Source organism: Canis aureus, chromosome 4 (assembly GCF_053574225.1).
Source record: "Canis aureus isolate CA01 chromosome 4, VMU_Caureus_v.1.0, whole genome shotgun sequence".
Classification (NCBI taxonomy): Eukaryota; Metazoa; Chordata; class Mammalia; order Carnivora; family Canidae; genus Canis; species Canis aureus.
Window position 1 is genome coordinate 77,029,367 of NC_135614.1, and position 20,456 is coordinate 77,049,822.

A 20,456-nucleotide genomic window follows, 5' to 3' on the forward strand; every position below is an offset into this window, starting at 1 on the left:
TGGACAGTGCCGTCATTCCCAACTGCTACCTTTCTCTCGAGCTCGTACGCGTTCCAGTGCTGCCCTCTTTACTTTCAACGTAATGTGCTTGTGAAGAGCATGGCTTTGGAATTAGAGCTCTACGACCTGGTGCGTGGATTTGGTCTGGCTCTTTAACTGTTCTGAGCCTGTTTCCTCATCTGTGAAATGGCAGTGAAAATAACAGTATCCAGCTCTGCAGATTGTTGTTAGCCTTAATTGAGGCAATCCACGGGAAGTGGCTAACACAGTCCTCAACATGTAGCCAGCACTCATTAAATGTTCATTGCTGTGGTCGCTGCAGCTTCTGTGTGTGCATGCGTGTTCTTTGGGCCACCAGAGCAGGTCTCCATAGCAACAAGATTTCCTACATTTCCTTCTAACATTGTTCTTCCTTGGTCTTCTCAGAGGCTTGTGTCTGGAGCCAAGGGCACTGGCCCTTTCCCAGGACTGTGCCCTACCTGCAGTGGGTGCCTTTGCTATCCACCCAGAGGGTCTCCCTTCCTGCACAGCCTTCTCTTCCAGTGAGCTTTTCTGTGTGGATTCCTTCTCTGTCTTCCTTTTTTTTTTTTTTTTTTTTTTAATTTTTATTTATTTGTGATAGAGAGAGAATGAGGCAGAGACACAGGCAGAGGGAGAAGCAGGCTCCATGTACCGGGAGCCCGACGTGGGATTGGATCCCGGGTCTCCAGGATCACGCCCTGGGCCAAAGGCAGGCGCCAAACCCCTGCGCCACCCAGGGATCCCTCTCTGTCTTCCTGTTAGGGTGTTTTGTCTTGGGGGTGCCCAGGAGGAGCTACCTAGGGTTTGGGCAGCATATTATGTCCTGGGTGTTATGTCCAATCCAGTTTGGCTTTTGCCCTTTTAAATTAGCCTTCCTAGCTGCTGCCAGCAGTCCCCCCTTTCCCCAGCAGCCATTTGTACTCCAAACTAGTCACAGTTTCCAGGGTTCCCTTGGGGGAGACCTCTTTTGCTGGCCTGTCTTTATTTCCATTCATTCTGTGATCCCTGCTAGCATCTCCTCATGTGCTTGGAACCACAGACCACAACTGCTTAACTGGTCTGTCTACCCAAGTCACCCTGCACACCATAGCCAGGTTCCTGCTGGATGCAGCTTTCATGTGTGATTTTCCTATTTAAGAGTCCTCCTGTCCACCTGCCTCCTCCCCACATCTTAACAGCTTTTCCAGACTCACTGCAGATTCCTTTCTTCTTTTGGTTTGTTGAAAGAGTGTTAGCTTGCATTTGGGAGGCCAAGGTGCTGCTCATTTCTTTTCTTTTTTTTTTTTAATTTTTTTTTTTTATTTATTTATGATAGTCACACACAGAGAGAGAGAGATAGAGAGAGAGAGAGAGGCAGAGTCACAGGCAGAGGGAGAAGCAGGCTCCATGCACCGGGAGCCCGACATGGGATTCCATCCCGGGTCTCCAGGATTGTGCCCTGGGCCAAAGGCAGGCGCTAAACCGCTGCGCCACCCAGGGATCCCTGCTCATTTCTTTTCTGTGTGACTTTGAGGGAGCCCCCTTTACCTCTTTGGCTCTCATATCCTGATTCAGAGAGTTGACTTAGGCAAGTGATTTTAAACCTGTTTGCACGAAGGGGCACCTGGGTGGCACAGTCAGTTAAGTGTCGGACTGTTAGTTTTGGCTCTGGTCATGATCTCAGGGTCGTGGGGTGGAGACATGCATGGAGCTCTGTGCTCAGCATGGAGTCTGCACGAGACTCTCCCTTGGCCCTCCCATCGCTCATGCATGCACGCACACAGCCTCTCAAATAAATCTTTTTTTTTTTTTTTTTTTTTTAAGATTTTATTTGGGATGCCTGGGTGGCTCAGTGGTCTGCCTTCGGCTCAAGTCATGATCCTGGAGTCCTGGGATCAAGTCCCACATTGGGCTCCATTCATGGAGCTTCTCCCTCTGCCTATGTCTCTGCCTCTCTCTCTCTCTCTGTGTTTCTCATGAATAAATCAAATCTTTTTTTTTTTTTTTTTTTTTTTATTTATGATAGTCAGAGAGAGAGAGGCAGAGACATAGGCAGAGGGAGAAGCAGGCTCCATGCACCGGGAGCCTGATGTGGGATTCGATCCTGGGTCTCCAGGATCGCGCCCTGGGCCAAAGGCAGGCGCCAAACTGCTGCGCCACCCAGGGATCCCATAAATCAAATCTTTAAAAAAATTTTTATTTTTTCATTTGAGATAGAGCAGAGAGAGAGAGCATGAGTGGGGGCGGGGGGCAAGGGAGAGGGAGAAGCAGGCTCTCTGCTGAGCGGGGAGCCAGATGTGGGGCTCAATCCCAGGATCCTAGGATTATGATCTGAGCCAAAGGTGGATGCTTAACCAATTGAGCCACCCAGGGGCCCCTCAAATAAATCTTTAGGGAAAAAAAAAAACCTATTTTGTACAAGGAAACTTTTAAAAGATTATTTATTTATTTGACAGAGAACATAAGCAAGGAGGAGGAGCAGGGGGAGAGGGAAAAGCAGGCTCCCTACTGAGCAGGGAGCTCATGCTGGGCTTGATCCCAACACCCTGGGATCATGACCTGAGCCAGAGGCAGATGTTTAACTGACAGAGCCACCGAGGCACCCAAAAAGAAAGAAAAAAAATTCTTTTTTTTTAAACAATGTGTTTCTTTGAAGAATTTCTTCAAAATACACTGTCCCAAGTCCTGCTTTAGAGAGTCACATATATCTTAGGGACAGGAAAGGATGTGTGAGGGAGTGGGCACCTGCTGTAGGAATCTGCATTTTTTGTTGTTAACTATGATCCTTTCCCTCATCCCCATTAAGAACTGCCACTTCAAATGAAGTCATGGAGGAAACCCTAATGGAGAAAGAAAAGTGAGTTTAGTGGGAAAAGCATCTGGCCAGTGAGCGCTTCAGAGGGCCAGAGCCACCTTAGCCTGTGTTTGCTGGGCTTTCCTCACTGGCATTCTCCCTTTCTTTTTGTACTGGGTGCAAAAGCTACAGATTGTAGCTCTGGGCTCTTGGTTGCTACAGTGTCTCTTCTCTACTCAGGTATAATCTCTCCACATCTGGGGGTGTTCTTTTTCCAACAGAACCATAAGCTCCTTGAGGGCAGGGCTGTGGGGCTTGAGTGGCCTTGTGGAGGTCAGGGCGGCTTCAGAGAGGGCTGTGGCCATCCCAGAGGGGGCCTCAGAAGGTAGCTGGTAGGAGCATCATTCTGAGGCTTTTTTATTTCTCCTGGAGAGTAATTTGGATAGCTGAGGTAGACCTTTAATGTGGTTGCTGATTCTATTCTTGGTCTTAATGCCCCAACAGTCAGTCATCTGTTAAAGTGATTCTTTTTTTTTTTTTTAATTTTATTTTAATTTATTCATGAGAGACACAGAAGAGAGGCAGAGACACAGGCAGAGGGAGGAGCAGGCTCCATGCAGGGAGCCTGATGTGGGACTCAGTCCGAGGACTCCAGGATCACACCCTGGGCTGAAGGCAGGCGCTAAACTGCTGAGCCACCCAGGCATCCCTGTTAAAGTGATTCTTGTCAAGAAGCCTAAATGAGGGATCCCTGGGTGGCGCAGCGGTTTGGCGCCTGCCTTTGGCCCAGGGCGTGATCCTGGAGACCCGGGATCGAATCCCACGTCGGGCTCCCAGTGCATGGAGCCTGCTTCTCCCTCTACCTGTGTCTCTGCCTCTCTCTCTCTCTCTCTCTGTGACTATCATAAATAAATAAAAATTAAAAAAAAAAAGAAGCCTAAATGAGTAATACTTTCACTGCCATTCAATAAATGATGAGCTGTCAAACCAGAGTGAGGGATTTGAGTCTTTGTGAGTACTTTCTTCCTTAAAAAAAAACTGAGATAAGGGGGAAAAGCGGTCTAAATGTGAAAGAACTTAAAATAGGCACATGCATAAGTATTTTTTTTTTCTTAGCTGTTAGGATGATACACTGTTGGAGGCTGTTTCCTGTTTCCCTGTCCTGAACACTTGTTACATTTGAGAGGATACTTGATGGCATTATTTTGTAATAGGACAGAAGTTTAAGATTGGCAGTTAGTTACCTAGGGCTAGGAGTGGGCTTGGAGGGTTGGTGGCAGGGAGAATGGAGGGGATGAATGCTAGTGGGTACCATGTTCTTTTTAGGTGTGCTGAAAATATTCTAAAATGGTTGTGATTATAGTTGTACAACTCTGAATATACTAAACACCATTGAATTGTGCACTTTTAAATAGGTGAATTGTAGGGGCGCCTGGGTGGCTCAACAGTTGAGTGTCTGCCTTTGGCTTAGGGCGTGGCCCCGGAGTACCAGGATCAAGTCCCACATCGGGCTCCCCTCAAGGAGTCTGCTTCTCCTTCTGCCTATGTCTCTGCCTCCCTGGGTCTCTCATGAATAAATAAATAAAAATCTTAAAAGTAAATAAATAGGGGCAGCCCTGGTGGCGCAGCGGTTTAGTGCCGCCTGCAGCTCAGGGTGTGATCCTGGAGACCCAGGATCGAGTCCCACGTCAGGCTCCCTGCATGGAGCCTGCTTCTCCCTCTGCCTGTGTCTCTGCCTCTCTCTCTCTCTCTCTCTCTCTGTCTCTGTCTCTGTCTCTCATGAATAAATAAATAAAATCTTTAAAAAAAAATACATGAATTGTGGGGTGTATAAATTTGTCTTTCTGGAGTTTGTTGTTGTTAAGTAAGCCCAATGCCCAATGTGGGGTTTCAACTCACAACCTTGAGATCAAGAATCACATGCTTTACCTACTAAGCCAGACAAGGTGTCCCTGAATTTATTATGTCTTAGTGCAACTTTTACAAAAACAAAGTAAAAACCAAAAGTACTAAATTTTTGTTTTAAGCTTTCTTAGGTGTTGGAATTCCTGAGAACAAGTTCTGGCTTCATCACCTGTTTAGCTGTATGAGCCCAGTCACATGATTATTATTATTTTTTTAAAGATTTTATTTATTTATTCATGAGAATACACAGAGAGGAGAGAGAGAGAGGGGCAGAGACACAGGGAAAGGGAGAAGCAGGCTCCATGCAGGGAGCCTGACGTGGGACTCGATCCTGGGTCTCCAGGATCACGCCCCGGGCTGTAGGCAGCGCTAAACCGCTGAGCCACTGGGACTGCCCCCAGTCACATGATTTAACCTTTTGGAGCTTCATGGGCCTTATCTATAGAGTAGGGGTGAGAATACTTTACAGAATCACTGTCAAGATAAATTACAGGGGACCTGTGAAAGTGAACGTAGTAAAACCTCCGGCAGATTATATATTTATGTGTTTAAGTTAGGCCTATATTTTTGTGGATAATAGATGCTTAGTCTGAAATGTTTTTGAGAGTTCCCAACTAGCCATATGCAATGAACACTTATTAAGGCTGAGAACTGATTTGCATGGCGAGTAAATAGCAGGATCCTCAAGACCAGATACGGGAATGGCTCAATCTGTCGTCTGTTACTCTGAGTCCAGACAGAGATTGTCAGTTTGCCTCTTACTGCATGTCTGCTTCCCTGGCTTCTGTTTTCTTTCAGAGTAATTGTTGTTTGTATGCCAAAGACAGTGTATAGTTAGTAGAGTTGATCTGTGGTTAGCAGGAAAGCTGTTACCTGTGTTTTAGCCAGGAGTAAGCCTCTAGTCAGGCTGGCTCCAGAGTGATTGAAGCCCTCTGGCCAGGAGCAGAGAACCAACAGCCCTGGGAATCAGCTCCAGGAAACAAATCCCGCCTTGATTTCCAGCTCCTAGAACTGGACTGTGGATAGATTAATTTAACTTCTAGCCTATATCTTCAGTGACAGACCTTCAGATTTAAAAGTCTGGCTTTGAATATGCACCTGCCCCACTGATGGGACCAGAATATGTTTCAGAAAGCCAGTGAGACGTGTGACAAGAGTTCAGTAATACTGGCACTAATCATATACTTAGGTAGTCATTTTTATTTTATTTATTTATTTTTTACTTTTTTTTAAAATTTTTTTAAATTTTTATTTATTTATGATAGTCAGACAGAGAGAGAGAGAAGCAGAGACATAGGCAGAGGGAGAAGCAGGCTCCATGCACCGGGAGCCCGACGTGGGATTCGATCCTGGGTCTCCAGGATCACGCCCCGGGCCAAAGGCAGGCGCTAAACCGCTGCGCCACCCAGGGATCCCTATTTATTTATTTTTTAAAGATTTTATTTATTTATTCGTGAGAGACACAGAGAGAGGGACAGAGACATAGAGGGAGAAGCAGGCTCCCTGCAGGGAGCCCAACGTGGGACTCAATCCTGGGACTCCAAGATCATGCCCTGAGCAGAAGGCAGGTGATAAACCGCTGAGCCACCCAGGCATCCCTAGGTAGTCATTTTTAATAGAGCTCTTTTTAAAAAATCTCTTAAGAACTATGCTTCGGATGAAAGAATATTACCAGGATCAAGAATTATTTGTCTTCTTTTTAGGTTTTTCTTTTATGCATTCTTTCAGTAGACTTCTGACAGTTTACTATCTGAGGCTAAAAAATACAAAACAGAGGAGCACAGGGGAAGGGAAGGAAAATGAAACAAGATGAATTCAGAGAAGGAGACAAACTGTGAGAGATTCTTTTTTTTTTTTTTTAGATTCTATTTATTAATGAGAGAACAAGAACGAGAGCGGCAGAGAGAGAAGCAGGCTCCATGCAGGGAGCTTGACCTGGGACTCGATCCCGGGTCTCCAGGATCAGGCCCTGGGCCGAAGGTGGTACTAAACCACTGAGCACCCCCAGGCTGCCCCAAACTGTGAGAAATTCTTAATCAAAGGAAACAAATTGAGGGTCGCTGGAGGGGAGGAGGGTAGAGGACAGAGAAACTTCGTGATGGGCGTTAAGGAGAGCACATGATGTAATGAGCACTGGGTGTTATTTGCACCTGATGAATCACTGACCTCTACCTCAGAAACCAATAATACACCATATGTTAATTAATTGAATTTAAATACAAAAATGAAAGTTAAAAAAAATATACGGGTACAGCCTCAGCCCCCAGTTTGTGTCACTGGTTAGGAAGGCAGACAAGGTAAGAGATTGTTGCAATACAGGAGAGGGGGTGGATCAGAGAGCTTCGCAGAGGTCTTGAACCGTGTGGACAGTGGATTGACGGGCCATTGGTGGCCGTGTGGCTGTGGTCAGGGCATCGTGAGTGGGCATACTCGACCAGGGAACACAGGCCTTGTGAGGAGGAAAGAGGACCCTGCCAAAAGAAGAGACTTGTGGAAGAGCAGCCAGGCCTGTAACTAATTTCTAATTTTTAGGTCTCAGTATAAATGACACTTCCTGAGGGCAGCCGTCTTCTCTGACCCTGTCTGAATGTGATTAGATGCCGTGCTCCCATCAGGCCTGCGGCCTGTCCTCCAAGCGCAGCACCTTACACACATCTTTATTACGGCTTGTAATATCTGTGTGCTCCAGAGAAGTAGAGGCAGTGTGTTGTGTTCATTCTGGGGTTCTTGTGCTTGAATATAGCAGGTGCATTAGGAGTGATTGTTCAGTCAGTAAAAGACTATGTGAAAGGGCAGGAGTCAGAGTCCTGGAGAAGGATGTGGTTGGCAGGAATACAATTCTGATCAGGTAAACTGAGGCTCAAGTCCCACTTCACATAACCTTTGTCCACCTCGTTTTCCTCATCTGTAGAATGAGAACAGTAATAGCTGTTAACAGAGTTGTGAGGATTACATGAGATGATGTGGTCTTTATACAATCTTGTCAGCTTCTGGTACTTATTGCATTGTTCATCCAGTGTTCCAGTTATAACTTATTTGTCTGTCTGAAGTTAGTGAGGGCAGAAGTCAATTCTTATTTATCTTTTTATCCTCAGCACTTTGGTATTGAGGATGCTCGGGAGCTGTTTGTTGAAATGAATTGGTATATATCAGAGATGGGTCACCTTGCAGCTCTGAGTAACCAGACGCAGAGCCCGAGTGTTGACGTGCTGGTTTCGCTCCTCAGGCTCATTGGAGCCCTGTACTTTGGGCCACTAAGAAATCTAGTTCTGAGGAGAGATCACAAGGACAACTTTTTCATGCCTTGCCAGCTCTATGATATGGGTTCCAGCATGTCTCTGTTGGGCCATAAGCTTCCGGAAGAATGAGCGGCAGTTCTCACATCTTGTCTGGCATAGATTGCTGGCATAGGAGTGCTTCTGGCTCAGCATGGGGCAGGATTTTCAGATGATGTGGGGAGAGTGGCAGCTGCAGGTCCTGGGTCCTAGGTCCTGGGGATGGTTGATCTTTGCAGTCGGAACAGGAACAGATGCAGTTCCTTTTGATCTGTGGGGTGGACAGTGCGGAAAGGGGAAGACTTGCTATTCATGCCCTTATCCTCTTTTTAAATTAAAACAAACAAAAAGAGTAGCCAAAACATTGGAGCAAATGATAAGGAATTAACAAAACAAACAAACAAAAAACCCCAAATCCCATCCTAGCACTGTGGCTGGACTGTTCTCTATTTCTGCTCAGCCACTGTTCTGACTGAATTCAGGCCACTGGGATACCCTAGTTTTGAAAATGTGGACATGCTGAGACTGCTGGCAGCCGTCTGTGCATTCTTCTGTGCTGTCATGGCACAAAATGTCCACACTCAGAGGGAGTAGCAAGAGGTGCTGCACAAAGCATTTGGTCCATTTTACTGCCACATTTGTTGAAAATTTGCATAATTTTCAAATGAGTTTGTTCTCAGGAATCTTGCAGAGTTTGAGAAAAGTCTGTCAGTATAACTAGGAAAAACAGTCTGTGTGATTATTAAAGACCCATACTTTTCTACCTTTTTTCCCTACACATTGAACCAAGATAGTTAATTGGGTCAGTAAGGACTTTTTTTTTTTTTTTCAGATTTCACTAATTTTTTTTAATACTTTATTTAAATCCAACTTGCCAACATATAGTATAACACCCAGTTCAGGGTAGCCCTGGTGGCGCAGCGGTTTAGTGCCGCCTGCAGCCCAGGGTGTGATCCTGGAAACCTGGGATTGAGTCCCATGTCAGGCTCCCTGCATGGAGCCTGCTTCTCCCTCTGCCTGTCTCTGCCTCTCTCTCTATGTCTCTCATGAATAAATAAGTAAAATATTAAAAAAAAAACCACCCAGTTCAGTAAGGACTTCTATCCCATGTTTCATAGATCCAGAAGTAAGATTGGCACCATTTGCTGATTAGGCAGCTGGGCAGGAAGCATCAGAGTTGAAGGATAGTGGGACAGAAGGAGTAAAGGGTTAAGAGGAAGTCCAGGTCCCTCTCTGAAACCAGGTGGCAATTTCAGGAAGCACAGAGGCAGCTGTCACTAGACACGAGTTGAATTGGCTGTAAGATCCTGGGATGACACCAGCCCCATCCACGGCTGTTGCGCTCCTGCTGGACAGGCTTCACAATTTCTAGTCTTTCTGGATTAATACCACATGCATGACAGTCTTTAATGGAATGCACTCTTTCTCCAGTACTTTACAATATGGTTAGAGCATTTGGTGATGCCATCCATTAGTAATGGCCCAAGCCTAGGTATTGTATCTTAAGCCATATGTTTCTCTGGTCCCTGGTCAAGTGGTTTTAAAACCTCTCACTACTTATTCGTTACTAATTAAATTAGTCAAGAAAACCTTTTGAACATATACCATGTACAAGGTCTGTATTGGATTCTGGGGATATATGGTGATCAAGGACCTGCCCTCAGAGAGTTTAGATTGGTGGCTAGATAGACTTAAATGATTATATAAACAAATGTGAAATTGCAACTGTGATGATAGGGCTAGGAGGGAGAGAGATACGTGGGGCTGTGAGAACCTGTACCAGAAATGGCCCTTGTCCTGAAAGCTGACGGATACACAGAATTCACAGAGGAGGAGAGGAGCATTCTGTAGGAGGAGCATCCTGTGGGAACACCTCTGGATGGGAAGGAAGGTGGCAGGTATGAAAGGCTGAGAGAAGAGCAGTATGGCCAACATGCAGACTAAGGAAGAGGAAAGGTAGGAAACCAGGGTGGACAAGTAGGTAGGGGCCAAGCTGCACAGGGCCTCGTAGACCACATCAAGGCACTGTCTTCATCCCACCAATAATGCAGAGCAAACTGCGCTGAAAGGATCACTGCTGCTTTGGTGTGGAGCATGGATCAGAAAGTGGACAGATACAAGTAGACCAGCTGGAAAGACCACCTTCACATGAGATGGTATCTTGAACTAGGTGATGCTGGTGGAGATAGAGGATTCTAGAGACACTGAACAGGTAATATTGATGGAATTTGGTAGTAGATTGGATACTGAGGCTGACAGAGAAGGTATAAAGGGAGACTCTTAGGTTGGCTTCTAGGCTACATGCTCCTGAAGGGAAGCACGGGATTGTCCAGGCAGTACGTAGCAGTGTTAATTGTGGTTGGAGCCTTTTCTAGAGTGTTGTGAAGCAGAGAATTCCCATTGAACCCTTGAGGGTTTGTTGGGGTGACAAATCAGAGACTTCTGCCTTTGTGGACCCAGAGAAGTAAGTCACAAGAGGTGACTCAGCTGGTGTTGAAGAAGCCCCAAGGTTCTTCCCCACGCAGCCGGCCTTTACTCCTGTGGAGGAGGTGGTTTTCGGTTTTTCCCCTTTGGCCTTCTTTTGCATGTCTACAATACTCTTTGAGGTTTCTATAGGCACTTTCTATGATTCTTGGTTGGACTTGGTTTCAGGTGGGTCTAGCAGATACATTCACCGATCATTTTGTCGTGTTTTTCCATCGTTCCACGTGAATGGCAGTATGGCATCCTCTAAGGACACAGACTGAGCCAGCTACCGTGTTGGACTTGCACCTCCACATGTACTAGTTCCGTGTCCTCGTCTGCAAAATGGAGATAACAGTGTGTATAATAACCCCACTTCAAAGGCTTGCTATAAGGATTAAATGAGTTAATAAGTATCAAACGCTTTAAACAATGCCTGGCATAAACAACTCAAATATTTATCATGGGGCACTTGGGTGGCTCAGTCAGTTAAGTGTTTGGACTGTTGGTTTCGACTTGGGTCATGATCTCCGGGTTGTGAGATTGAGCCCTGTGCATGGAGACTTCCTATGATTCTCTCTCTCCTACTCCCTCTGTCTCTCTTCCCACCTAAAAAATACATATATTTATCATATATTTATTCACCTCTCAACCTCAGTAAGGGCTGGTCCTTATAAGTACCCCCTTTGGCATTTACAGAGTGGACATTTGTGATTTCTGCAGTCCACAAGTGACCCCTGAGTCATGATTCAGTAATTCATAGTGTTGATAGGGAAGAGATTGTATTTACTTGCCTGATTGTAAAGATCAAGTTGGACAGCCTTTAATCACTCATCCAACAAATTTTCCCATGAAGACAACAGCTTATCCACACTCAGAATGCAGCATGATCAGGAGTAGGATGTATGTGTGGGAAGTTCATCGTGTCTTGTAACCCACTTTAGGGTTGTCTGTCCATGTCCAGACTCAGCACACCCAGATGTGGGTGCTCCTGTATGCTTGTTGGGAACTGCTTCCCCTCTCTTCCATTCGACTGTGTTTCTTAGCCCAGAATCAACAAGCAACGGATGTTATAACTCTTTTCTCTTACTCAGATGCATTGAGATATTATCTCCATGTTTGTCAGGTTTTTTTTTTTTTTTTTTTAATTTTATTTATTTATGATAGTCACACACACAGAGAGAGAGAGAGAGAGGCAGAGACACAGGCAGAGGGAGAAGCAGGCTCCATGCACCGGGAGCCCGATGTGGGATTCGATCCCAGGACTCCAGGATCGCGCCCTGGGCCAAAGGCAGGCGCTAAACCTCTGCGCCACCCAGGGATCCCTTTTTTTTTTTTTCTGTGCAGTTCAGAACACTATTGTGAAATACAGAAGTGAAGGAGCAATACGACATAGCCAGTGGGACTCCATTCTCTTTCCTGACTCCTCCCCACCACCCAAACAGATAGCTTCCCAAAGTAAAAAAAAAAAAAAAAAAAAAATTCAATTTTTTTGAAGGGAGGGTTTTTTTTCAAAGTTTATATTTTAAGTAATCTTTATACCCAATGTGGGGTTAGAACTCACAACCCTGAGATCAAAAGTTGCATGCTCTTCTGATTGAGTCAGCCAGGTTCCCCTTGAGGGATTTTTTTTTTTTTCTTTTTAATGATTCTCTTTGTATACACTGATTTATTGGTGTCCTTTAGGCTATTTCTGTTCTTAGGACTGGTGTCTGTTTTGATTTAGGAAGGAGTATTTGATGGCACCTCACGGTACTTATTTTTTTACGATTTGTAAGAATTGGATAATGTGGGTAGCCCACGTGGCTCAGCGGTTTAGCACCTGCCTTCAGCCCAGGGTGTGATCCTGGAGACCTGGGATCGAGTCCCACATCAGGCTCCCTGCATGGAACCTGCTTCTCCCTCTGCCTGTGTCTCTGCCTCTCTTTCTCTCTGTGTCTCTTATGAATAAATAAATAAAATCTTAAAAAAAAAGAATTGGATAATGTATATTTATAATTATTTTGAAGTATTAAGCAGAGAAGGGTTAGATACTAGTAGTGATGTTTGCCTACAGTGTGGCTCCTTAAATTCCACTGCTTAAGTGCTTATATAGGTTTATTCTCGGTGTGCTACCAACTTTCAGTAGAATCAGTCAAGAAAGCTTTACTTTTTGTATGGTATACCCAAGCAGTCCCTTCCTCGGATGTGGTGTTCTCTTAAGGGAGCCTTTAGTTTACTCTCTGGGTCTTGTAGTGGGTTCAGAGTATTTTGTGTTTTTTTTTTTTTTTTTAGAGTATTTTGTATTGCAGAAGACGAGACACAAAATGACCATATCTAAGTCATTGTGGGCTTTTAGAACACAAATCCTATTAATAGAAAAATGCCATTTCTTTTTCCTTTGCTTCAGGTATTCCTCTATACTCTGTCTTACAGAATTAGGGCCAACTTGGGTGTTGCTAACTGGGAGTTTCTGATCTGCAGAAAAGAAATGAGAATAGATTAAATTTACTTTATTGTGGGAAACAGGACTGAGAGAGAAGTAGAAATTATTTTAACTTGTGTGACAGAATCTGGAATAATTGTAACTCTTACGTAGTATTTTTGAACTCTACTCATCAGAGGAAAGGAGGGGAAATGAAAGAAATCAAGAAACACAGATACTGTCGTGTCCAACAGTGATAACTCCCATTTACTGAACTGTGTGCCAGGCATTTGCATACATTTTACGTAAAGCCTCTTATTAGGTAGTATTGTTTCCGTGTACATAGAAGCAAATCAAAAAAAAAAAAAAAAAAAAGAAGCAAATCAAAACTCAGATGAAATGACACACCCAAGGTCATGTAGGTAGCAGAGCTGGATTTGAACTGTGGCCCCAGATCTATAGTCTTTCTGATGTTAGGGCATGCACTGAGAGAAGTTTGGAGAAACAAGGGGGAAAACAAAATTAATTAGTATTCTGCTGTATTAAAAATACAGCTTTCTGGGCACTTGGGTGGCTCAGTGGGTTAAATGTTGTCTGCCCTTGGCTGAGGTCATGATCGCAGGGCCCTGGGATCAAGTCCAGCATCAGGCTCCCTGCTCAGCGGGCAGTCTGCTTCTCCCTCTAACCCTCCTTCCCTCCTGTTGGTGCTCTCTCTCATGCTCATGCTCTTTCTCTCTCTCTCAAATAAATAATTAAAAAAAAATACAGCTTTCTGCTGTAAAAAGGGTAAATTTCATCCTAAGATGCACATAGATTCCCACCTAATATGGGGATGCAAATACATTTTCCTCCCTCACATTTTCTGTTTTAGCAGGGAAAACATGTATTAAATGTCCATTTGAGAGTGGTAGAGCAACTTTAAGGAAATAAAATGTCTGCGTTGTGTCTTTGTAGCACTTTGATGCCAAATGCGATTGAAAGAAATTGTTTTGGAACCTTTAGGAACTTGGCTCTTGGAATTTGCCTTTCTGGCTAGATGAAATTAAACTGAGAATAAAACTTTAGTTTTTGACTCAAAGCCCTCATAAACACTGAAGGGTTGATATGAAGCATTTTGGCATTTGTAAGCCTTCTGGCCTATGAGAGCTTCATTGTAGGAACACCCTCCACAGCTCCCCCCATCTTTTCAAGGTCAGCAGCCTTCTGGCAGGGCCCATTTTCTGCCTTTCCTGAGATGCCCTACGTCTGTCACAGTTTTGAGATGAGCACCTTGGATGTGAACTTGGTAAGAAACTAGAGAATTTACTTTTTGAGAACCAATGGAATGAAAAGCAGTTTGCTTTTCAGCCTCTCAGCAGATTCTCAGGAGTGTTAGCTGACTTTAGCTTTCACGTGCTTTTGTCCTGTATGTGGCAAATCCTCGTACAGTGAAGTGCAGTTTTCTTAAGGGAATTATTTTAGTTTGTCCTAATCAATTCTGTAATAGGAGACTATTAGGAAACTACGAGCAGTGGATATCACAGCCATTTCCCTTTTCTTTTTTTAAAGATTTTATTTATTTATTCATGATAGTCACACAGAGAGAGAGAGAGAGGCAGAGACATAGGCAGAGGGAGAAGCAGGCTCCATGCAGGGAGCCCGATGTGGGATTCGATCCCGGGTCTCCAGGATCGCGCCCTGGGCCAAAGGCAGGCGTCAAACCGCTGCGCCACCCAGGGATCCCGCCATTTCCCTTTTCTAGTAGGAAACCAGGGACCACATATGTGACAACTAGTACTTAGCAGTGAAGAATGTGAGCTCTGGAGCTCGTTGGGGCTTGGGTTGTACCCTGGTTAGTGACTTATTTCCTCTAAAAAGGAAAGTTCCCAAACCTTTTTAAGCCTCAATTTCTTCATCTTTAAAAGGGAGAGAATACCAGTGGTAGAGTGGTCGTACGGATTAATGAGATACCGACATGGGACGCCTGGGTGGCTCAGCGGTGGAGCATCTGCCTTCAGCCCAGGGCATGACCCTGGAGACCCGGGATCGAGTTCCCCATCGGGCTCCCTGCATGGAGCCTGCTTCTCCCTCTGCCTGTGTCTCTGCTTCTCACTCTCTGTGTGTCTCTCATGAATAAATAAATAAAAATCTTAAAAAAAAAATGAGATACTGACAGAGCACTTACTTGGCACATAATAGAAGCTTAATAAATATTGGCTATTATTATAGTTAAAGTGTGCAGTTGAAGTGAAAACTGAGCCTGACAGATTGTGGAGGGCTTTGACCACTGTGCACAAACTTGGGCATATCCTTTTTGTTTTCATGATTTTTGGCAGTGGTTAAAGTAGATGAGATTGCTATACAACCTGTGTTGTGGATGAATATAGTCTTGTTGTAATTCTTTAGTGCCATTTGAGGCAGGGACTCACATGCATTTGATGATTTTTCTTGGATGCTGGCTTTTCAGTGGCAGAGTGAACTTACTGTTTTTCTGACCTCTACTTTTGTGGTGTGAGCACCGAGGGCAGTATGAGGAGTAGTGGCAGTTTTAGTAGAAAGTTGAGCTCTGCAAGGAATCTTGGTGGTGTTTCTGTCATCCTCCTCCAGCGCTGAAATTCCTACATGCTTCATAGTAAAAAAAAGTATGTGGCTTCTGAGTGACTTAGCTGCTTTGTGTGTTTCCTCTCTTATCTATCAGATCAATTATTGGTCAGCAACTTGTTGCCACCATCCAAATGTATTTAACATTATTCTAGGGAAGAAGAGGAGTCAATATTTTGAAAGTGAAAGATGTGTACTAAGCTTTTGGCAAAGAAGATGGTGGGTGGGAAAAGATCTGCAGGAAATGTTCTGGTAGATTGATATTCATCCCTCCAAGAATTCAGTTGCTTGTCGTGACAGTGTTCTGGAACGGAGAGAGTGGGTCTGTAGGAGGAAGCTTTCTTTTCTGTTTCTAGTGAGGGAAAGCTGTCAAGGACCCTGCTTCCTTTCCAGACACAAATGCTCAGGCTCACCTCACGGTCATGATTTTGACCTTGTATGGATCTCTTGTGCATTATCTCAAAAGGCAGGCAATATGGCTCTTAAGTCCATTCTTTTAGATGGGGACATTGAGGCCTGGAAACTTGTCCAAGACCCCTCTGATATCTTTGTAGGCTAGAACCTACCCAGGTTCCTATTTAGTCCTGTGCTTTTTCCTGGAAGACCTGTATCAGAGATAGTAAAATCTATATGCTTAATTCACTGCCCTGCTTGAAATCCTGCATGTGCTCCCCACTACCCACAGAATAAAGCCCAAGCTCCTTAAATGGCCTAAGGCCCAGCACTCACCCTGCCCTCTTTCACACCTATTACGAAATTACTTGCTTCTGTGTCTTTGCGCCTCCTCTCTCTGCTTGACCATCCCTTGAACTGCACATTCCTTCAGAGCCACTTGCGTAGAAGCACTTGTTTGAACAGTCTCCCTTCTCCTCCCTCTTTTGGGGGAGTTAGGCCCCTCTTTTGTGCTCCAGGAGTTCCACATCTGTACCCTTATTTATAGCATCCATCATGTTGTACTGTGGTAGTACAAGAGTGCTGGTGTTGTCTGTTCTTCTCCTGGACCACAGGTGCCTGTTCACCTAGCACTTGGTGGAATTCATTTAAATTACCTTTGTGTTGGGGATCTCTGGGTGGCTCACTGGTTTAGCATCTGCCTTTGGCCCATGGCATGATCCTGGAGTCCTGGGATCGAGTACCACATCAGGCTCCCTTCATGGAGCCTGCTTCTCCCTCTACCTGTCTCTCTCTCTCTCTCTCTCACATGAAAAAATAAATAAAATCTTTAAAAAAAATAATTACCTTTGTGTTCTTATAAATCTTTTGTTTCCATGAACAAACCTCAATTACCTTTAGAAGCCAGCATCCTCTGCTTAAAATATGTATGTATATACAAATACATATATGACTTAGTTTAGAAATGACAAGGCTAATCAGCTGAATGATGGCAAAATCCTATGTTGCTTTGTGGTTTGGAGGCCTCATGTGTTCTCAGTCCTTCTAAAACCTACACACTTGCAGTAGATGCTAGTTCTGGCATCTGACTCCTTGCTGCCAGTCTTACTTGTGAGGTAGTAGCTGTGATGTTGGTTGTAATCCTATAGCTGTGGCTATATTGTACATTGACATGTTGAATATGTGATTCTAGTCATTTACAGTTTCTCTATTTTGAACATAATAGACCTAAGTCAATTCCCTTGTGACAATCAGAAACCACTGTATGCCTAATGTAGGCAAACAAGGATTTATTGGAGGGATGCAGGTGTAATTCACGGAACTGTGGGCCAAAGATGTGGTTGGGCCTCAGTAAAGCCTGGGAAGCCGTGAGAGTGTAGGCCATGGTTGTTTGTGTGTCTGGAGGAGGGGGCTTTTATCTCACATAACCTTTTCATGGTTTTTATTCTCGGCAGAACAGCTTTCTCTGCTTTACCAGATCTGTGTGACCAGGTCTACAAAGGTATAGTTTAAGCAGCCAGCTTGATTAACTTCTTTTAGACCTTCAGCCAGATTAATTCGGGACGTAAAATAATTAGCTCTTTGAGGGGCTGCTGTCTGTTTCCCAGACATTTGATGGGGAGGCCATGGTTCACTCCAGGAACATAGGGGAGCAGAGAACAGTTGTATGGGGAAAGAAAGTTTTCAGTAGGACAGAACCCTAGAAGTGCCTCCTGCTTGTTTTCTTTATGGAATGCAAAGAGAGAATTCCACCAACCATTTCAAAAATTCATGTAGGTAGTTTTAAGTAGTATAAATTCTTTATCATCAGAAGAGGCTACTTCTGCAGACATAACAGTGGGGTTGTCCTCTCCAAGCTGGCTGTTCTAATGATTTTATTTATTTATTTGACAGAGAGCACAAGCAGGGGGAGTGGCACGGAGAGGGGGAAGGAGAAGCAGGCTCCCTGCTAGGCAGAGAGCCTGATGTGGGGCTTGATCCCAGGACCCCAGGACCCCAGGATCATGACCCCAGCGGACAGCAGACGCTTAACTACTGAGCTACCCAGGTGCCCCTGGCTGCAGTGTTTGAACTGAATTTCAAGCACTAGTCAAGATGATCACTAGTTTTCTGACAGCTGATTGAACTTAATGACTAGTTTTGCTTTTTCCTGTGAGAAATATGACAGACCTGTCAAAAATAATTGTGCTTTAATTTAGTTCTGTGCCAATGACAGATGATGAAAACTCCATGAGAATTTGTAAATTACCAAAACACTCGTAGCATTTCTATATGCAAGATGGACAACCTAGTGCAATGCATCAGAATCATCTGGGGAGCTTTTTGCAAAACCAGGGGCCCAGCTGCATCCCTAGCACTTTGATTTTCTTACACTTGTGAAAAGTGCCTATGCGTAGAGGTAACAGGATCCCCGGATGATATGACACTCCCCAAATCTAAGAAGCACTGCCTCTTCAGGACTTAGTTTATTGGCATCTTTTGGGAATGTGAACATTAAACATCTCTAAAATACACCATACTTAAAATCGGTTCTCTGAGGGACACCTGGGTGGCTCAGTCCGTTAAATGTCTGACCCTGGCTCACGTCATGATCCCTGGGTCCTGGGCTCCAGCCCCATGTGGGGCTCCTTTGCACTCACTGGGGAGTTTGCTTGTCCCTCTGCCCCTCCCCCTCCTCGTGCTCACGCTATCTCAAATAAATAAAATCTTTTAAAAAAATGGATTCTCTGAAATAGCTCTGATTTTCTTCTTCATCCTCAAGATAGGCTGTCTAGCTTCTTCCAGATAGGCTGCTGCTTCTTCTTCTTCAGCTGTGCCCAGGTTTCTTTTAATGCCACATTCCAGCCTGAATTCCCAACTTCAGGGAACTCCTACCACCCAGAGCCTCAGGCCAAAGAACAAAAACAAAACTCATTCATTCTGATTTTGTTAACAAAGCTGGTTGTGTTGTAAAAATTTTCCACAGTTAAGATTTGACTGGTTGCATCTCCATGGTGTTATTTAACATGGTTTTCTGTCCCAGTGTTTCTTATAAATTAGTAGATTGACATAGAAACTCAGGCTGACAGGGTACTTGAGTGGTTTGGTTGGTTAAGCATCTGCCTTCTTTGGCTCGGGTCATCATCCCAGAGTCTTGGGATGGAGCCCCACATCAGGCTTCCTTCTGAGCAGGGAGCCTGCTTCTCCCTCTCCCTCTGCCTTCCCCCCTGCTTGTGCTCTCTGGCTTTCTCTCTCTGTCAAATAACAAAATCTTTAAAAAAAAGAAAAGAAACTCAGGCCACTTGGGGATAGATATTTTGGCAAAACTACTTAATAGATGGTGTGGTGGATTGCCTTAGGAGACCCACCAAACTCTTTGTTATGTTAACATCCATTTACGACCTTTGCTTTGTTCTATTAGTTCATTAAGGACTGCTAATTATCTTTGAATACCCAATAAACAGGGCGTGATCCCGGGGTCCTGAGATCGAGTCCCATATCAGGCTTCTTGCATGGAGCCTGCTTCTCCATCTGCCTGTGTCTCTGCCTCTCTCTCAGTCTCTCATGAATAAGTAAATAAAATCTTTTAACCCCCCCCCCAAAAAAAAGAAACAAGTGACATAGAACCTGGCCTTGATTCCTTATTAGAAGTGATTGTATCCCATTGCACCGCCTTGTGGTTTTAGGTAATTTGGAGTGTTGCCCTCTGTCTTCCCTGAGTCTTGGTATGTTACAGAGTAGAAGGGTCAGTACTGACTTGCTTGACGCATTCATATTTTCCTTTTCTTCTCTTCAAGCCCTTTACATATGTCCATTTTCTCTCAAGAACACATAATCATTATTTGTTTTTTATCTTGATTCTCACTGGAGGAAGAGAGGAGTCATGCTGTGGAATGTCTCTCATTCCCTTTCTGACTCTGTATTGGAGCTGCCTTACTTTCTGTGACATTTGTTCTTTTAGGAAGGGAGTTGTCCCCTCCCGGTCCCTCCACTGGGGACAACTAATAGTTGTCAATCCTAAATAATTTAGTACATTGAACTAATTTTCTGGAATTCTCTGTCTTCCTTTAGTTAAAATACATTTTTTAAAGATTTTATTTATTTATTCATGAGAGACAGAGAGAGGCAGAGACATGGGCAGAGGGAGAAGCAGGCTTCTCGCAGGAGCCCATGTGGGACTCCATCCCAGGATCCTGGGATCACACCCTGAGCCAAAGGCAGATGCTCAACCACTGAGCCACCTAGGTGTCCCTAAAAATATATTTTTAAAAAGTAGCTTGTCAAAAAAATCCTGAGGGTATATGTTTTAGTGTGTATTCTGAAAGACGACTTTGTTATTCATGTTGAGTCCTTAAACAGAAAAATATTACCATTTGTTCTTCTCTTTTAGGAAATTCATGCAAACGAGAAGGAAGTAACAGAGAAGGAAGTAACTCTTCACTTGTTGCCAGGTAACGGTCGTGTTAGCTTCAGACCTCATGTGCAACTCAAAGCCAGTGATATATGATGTCATCCCTAGTATTGCTATATATAAACTCCTTTGTTTTCATCCAGAAAGCTTATAACAGCGTGAGTTGGACAAAAATATCAAGATCTTTAGTTAAATCACTATATACCCGGTCTGAGTATTACAGCATCTGCCAAGAATTTTTCTTGTTTTCCT

General features: G+C 44.2%; 1 protein-coding gene across 2 annotated transcripts in view; it reads left to right on the forward strand.

Moving 5' to 3' along the window:
- Positions 1 to 20,456, forward strand: part of MTMR12 (myotubularin related protein 12) — a 73,010-nt gene that overhangs the window by 10,305 nt on the left and 42,249 nt on the right. For both annotated transcript variants that reach the window (XM_077896338.1, XM_077896339.1), the window contains exon 2: positions 20,184 to 20,244. In XM_077896338.1, the coding sequence (XP_077752464.1) occupies positions 20,184 to 20,244 (61 nt within the window). The remainder of the gene's footprint in view (positions 1 to 20,183; positions 20,245 to 20,456) is intronic.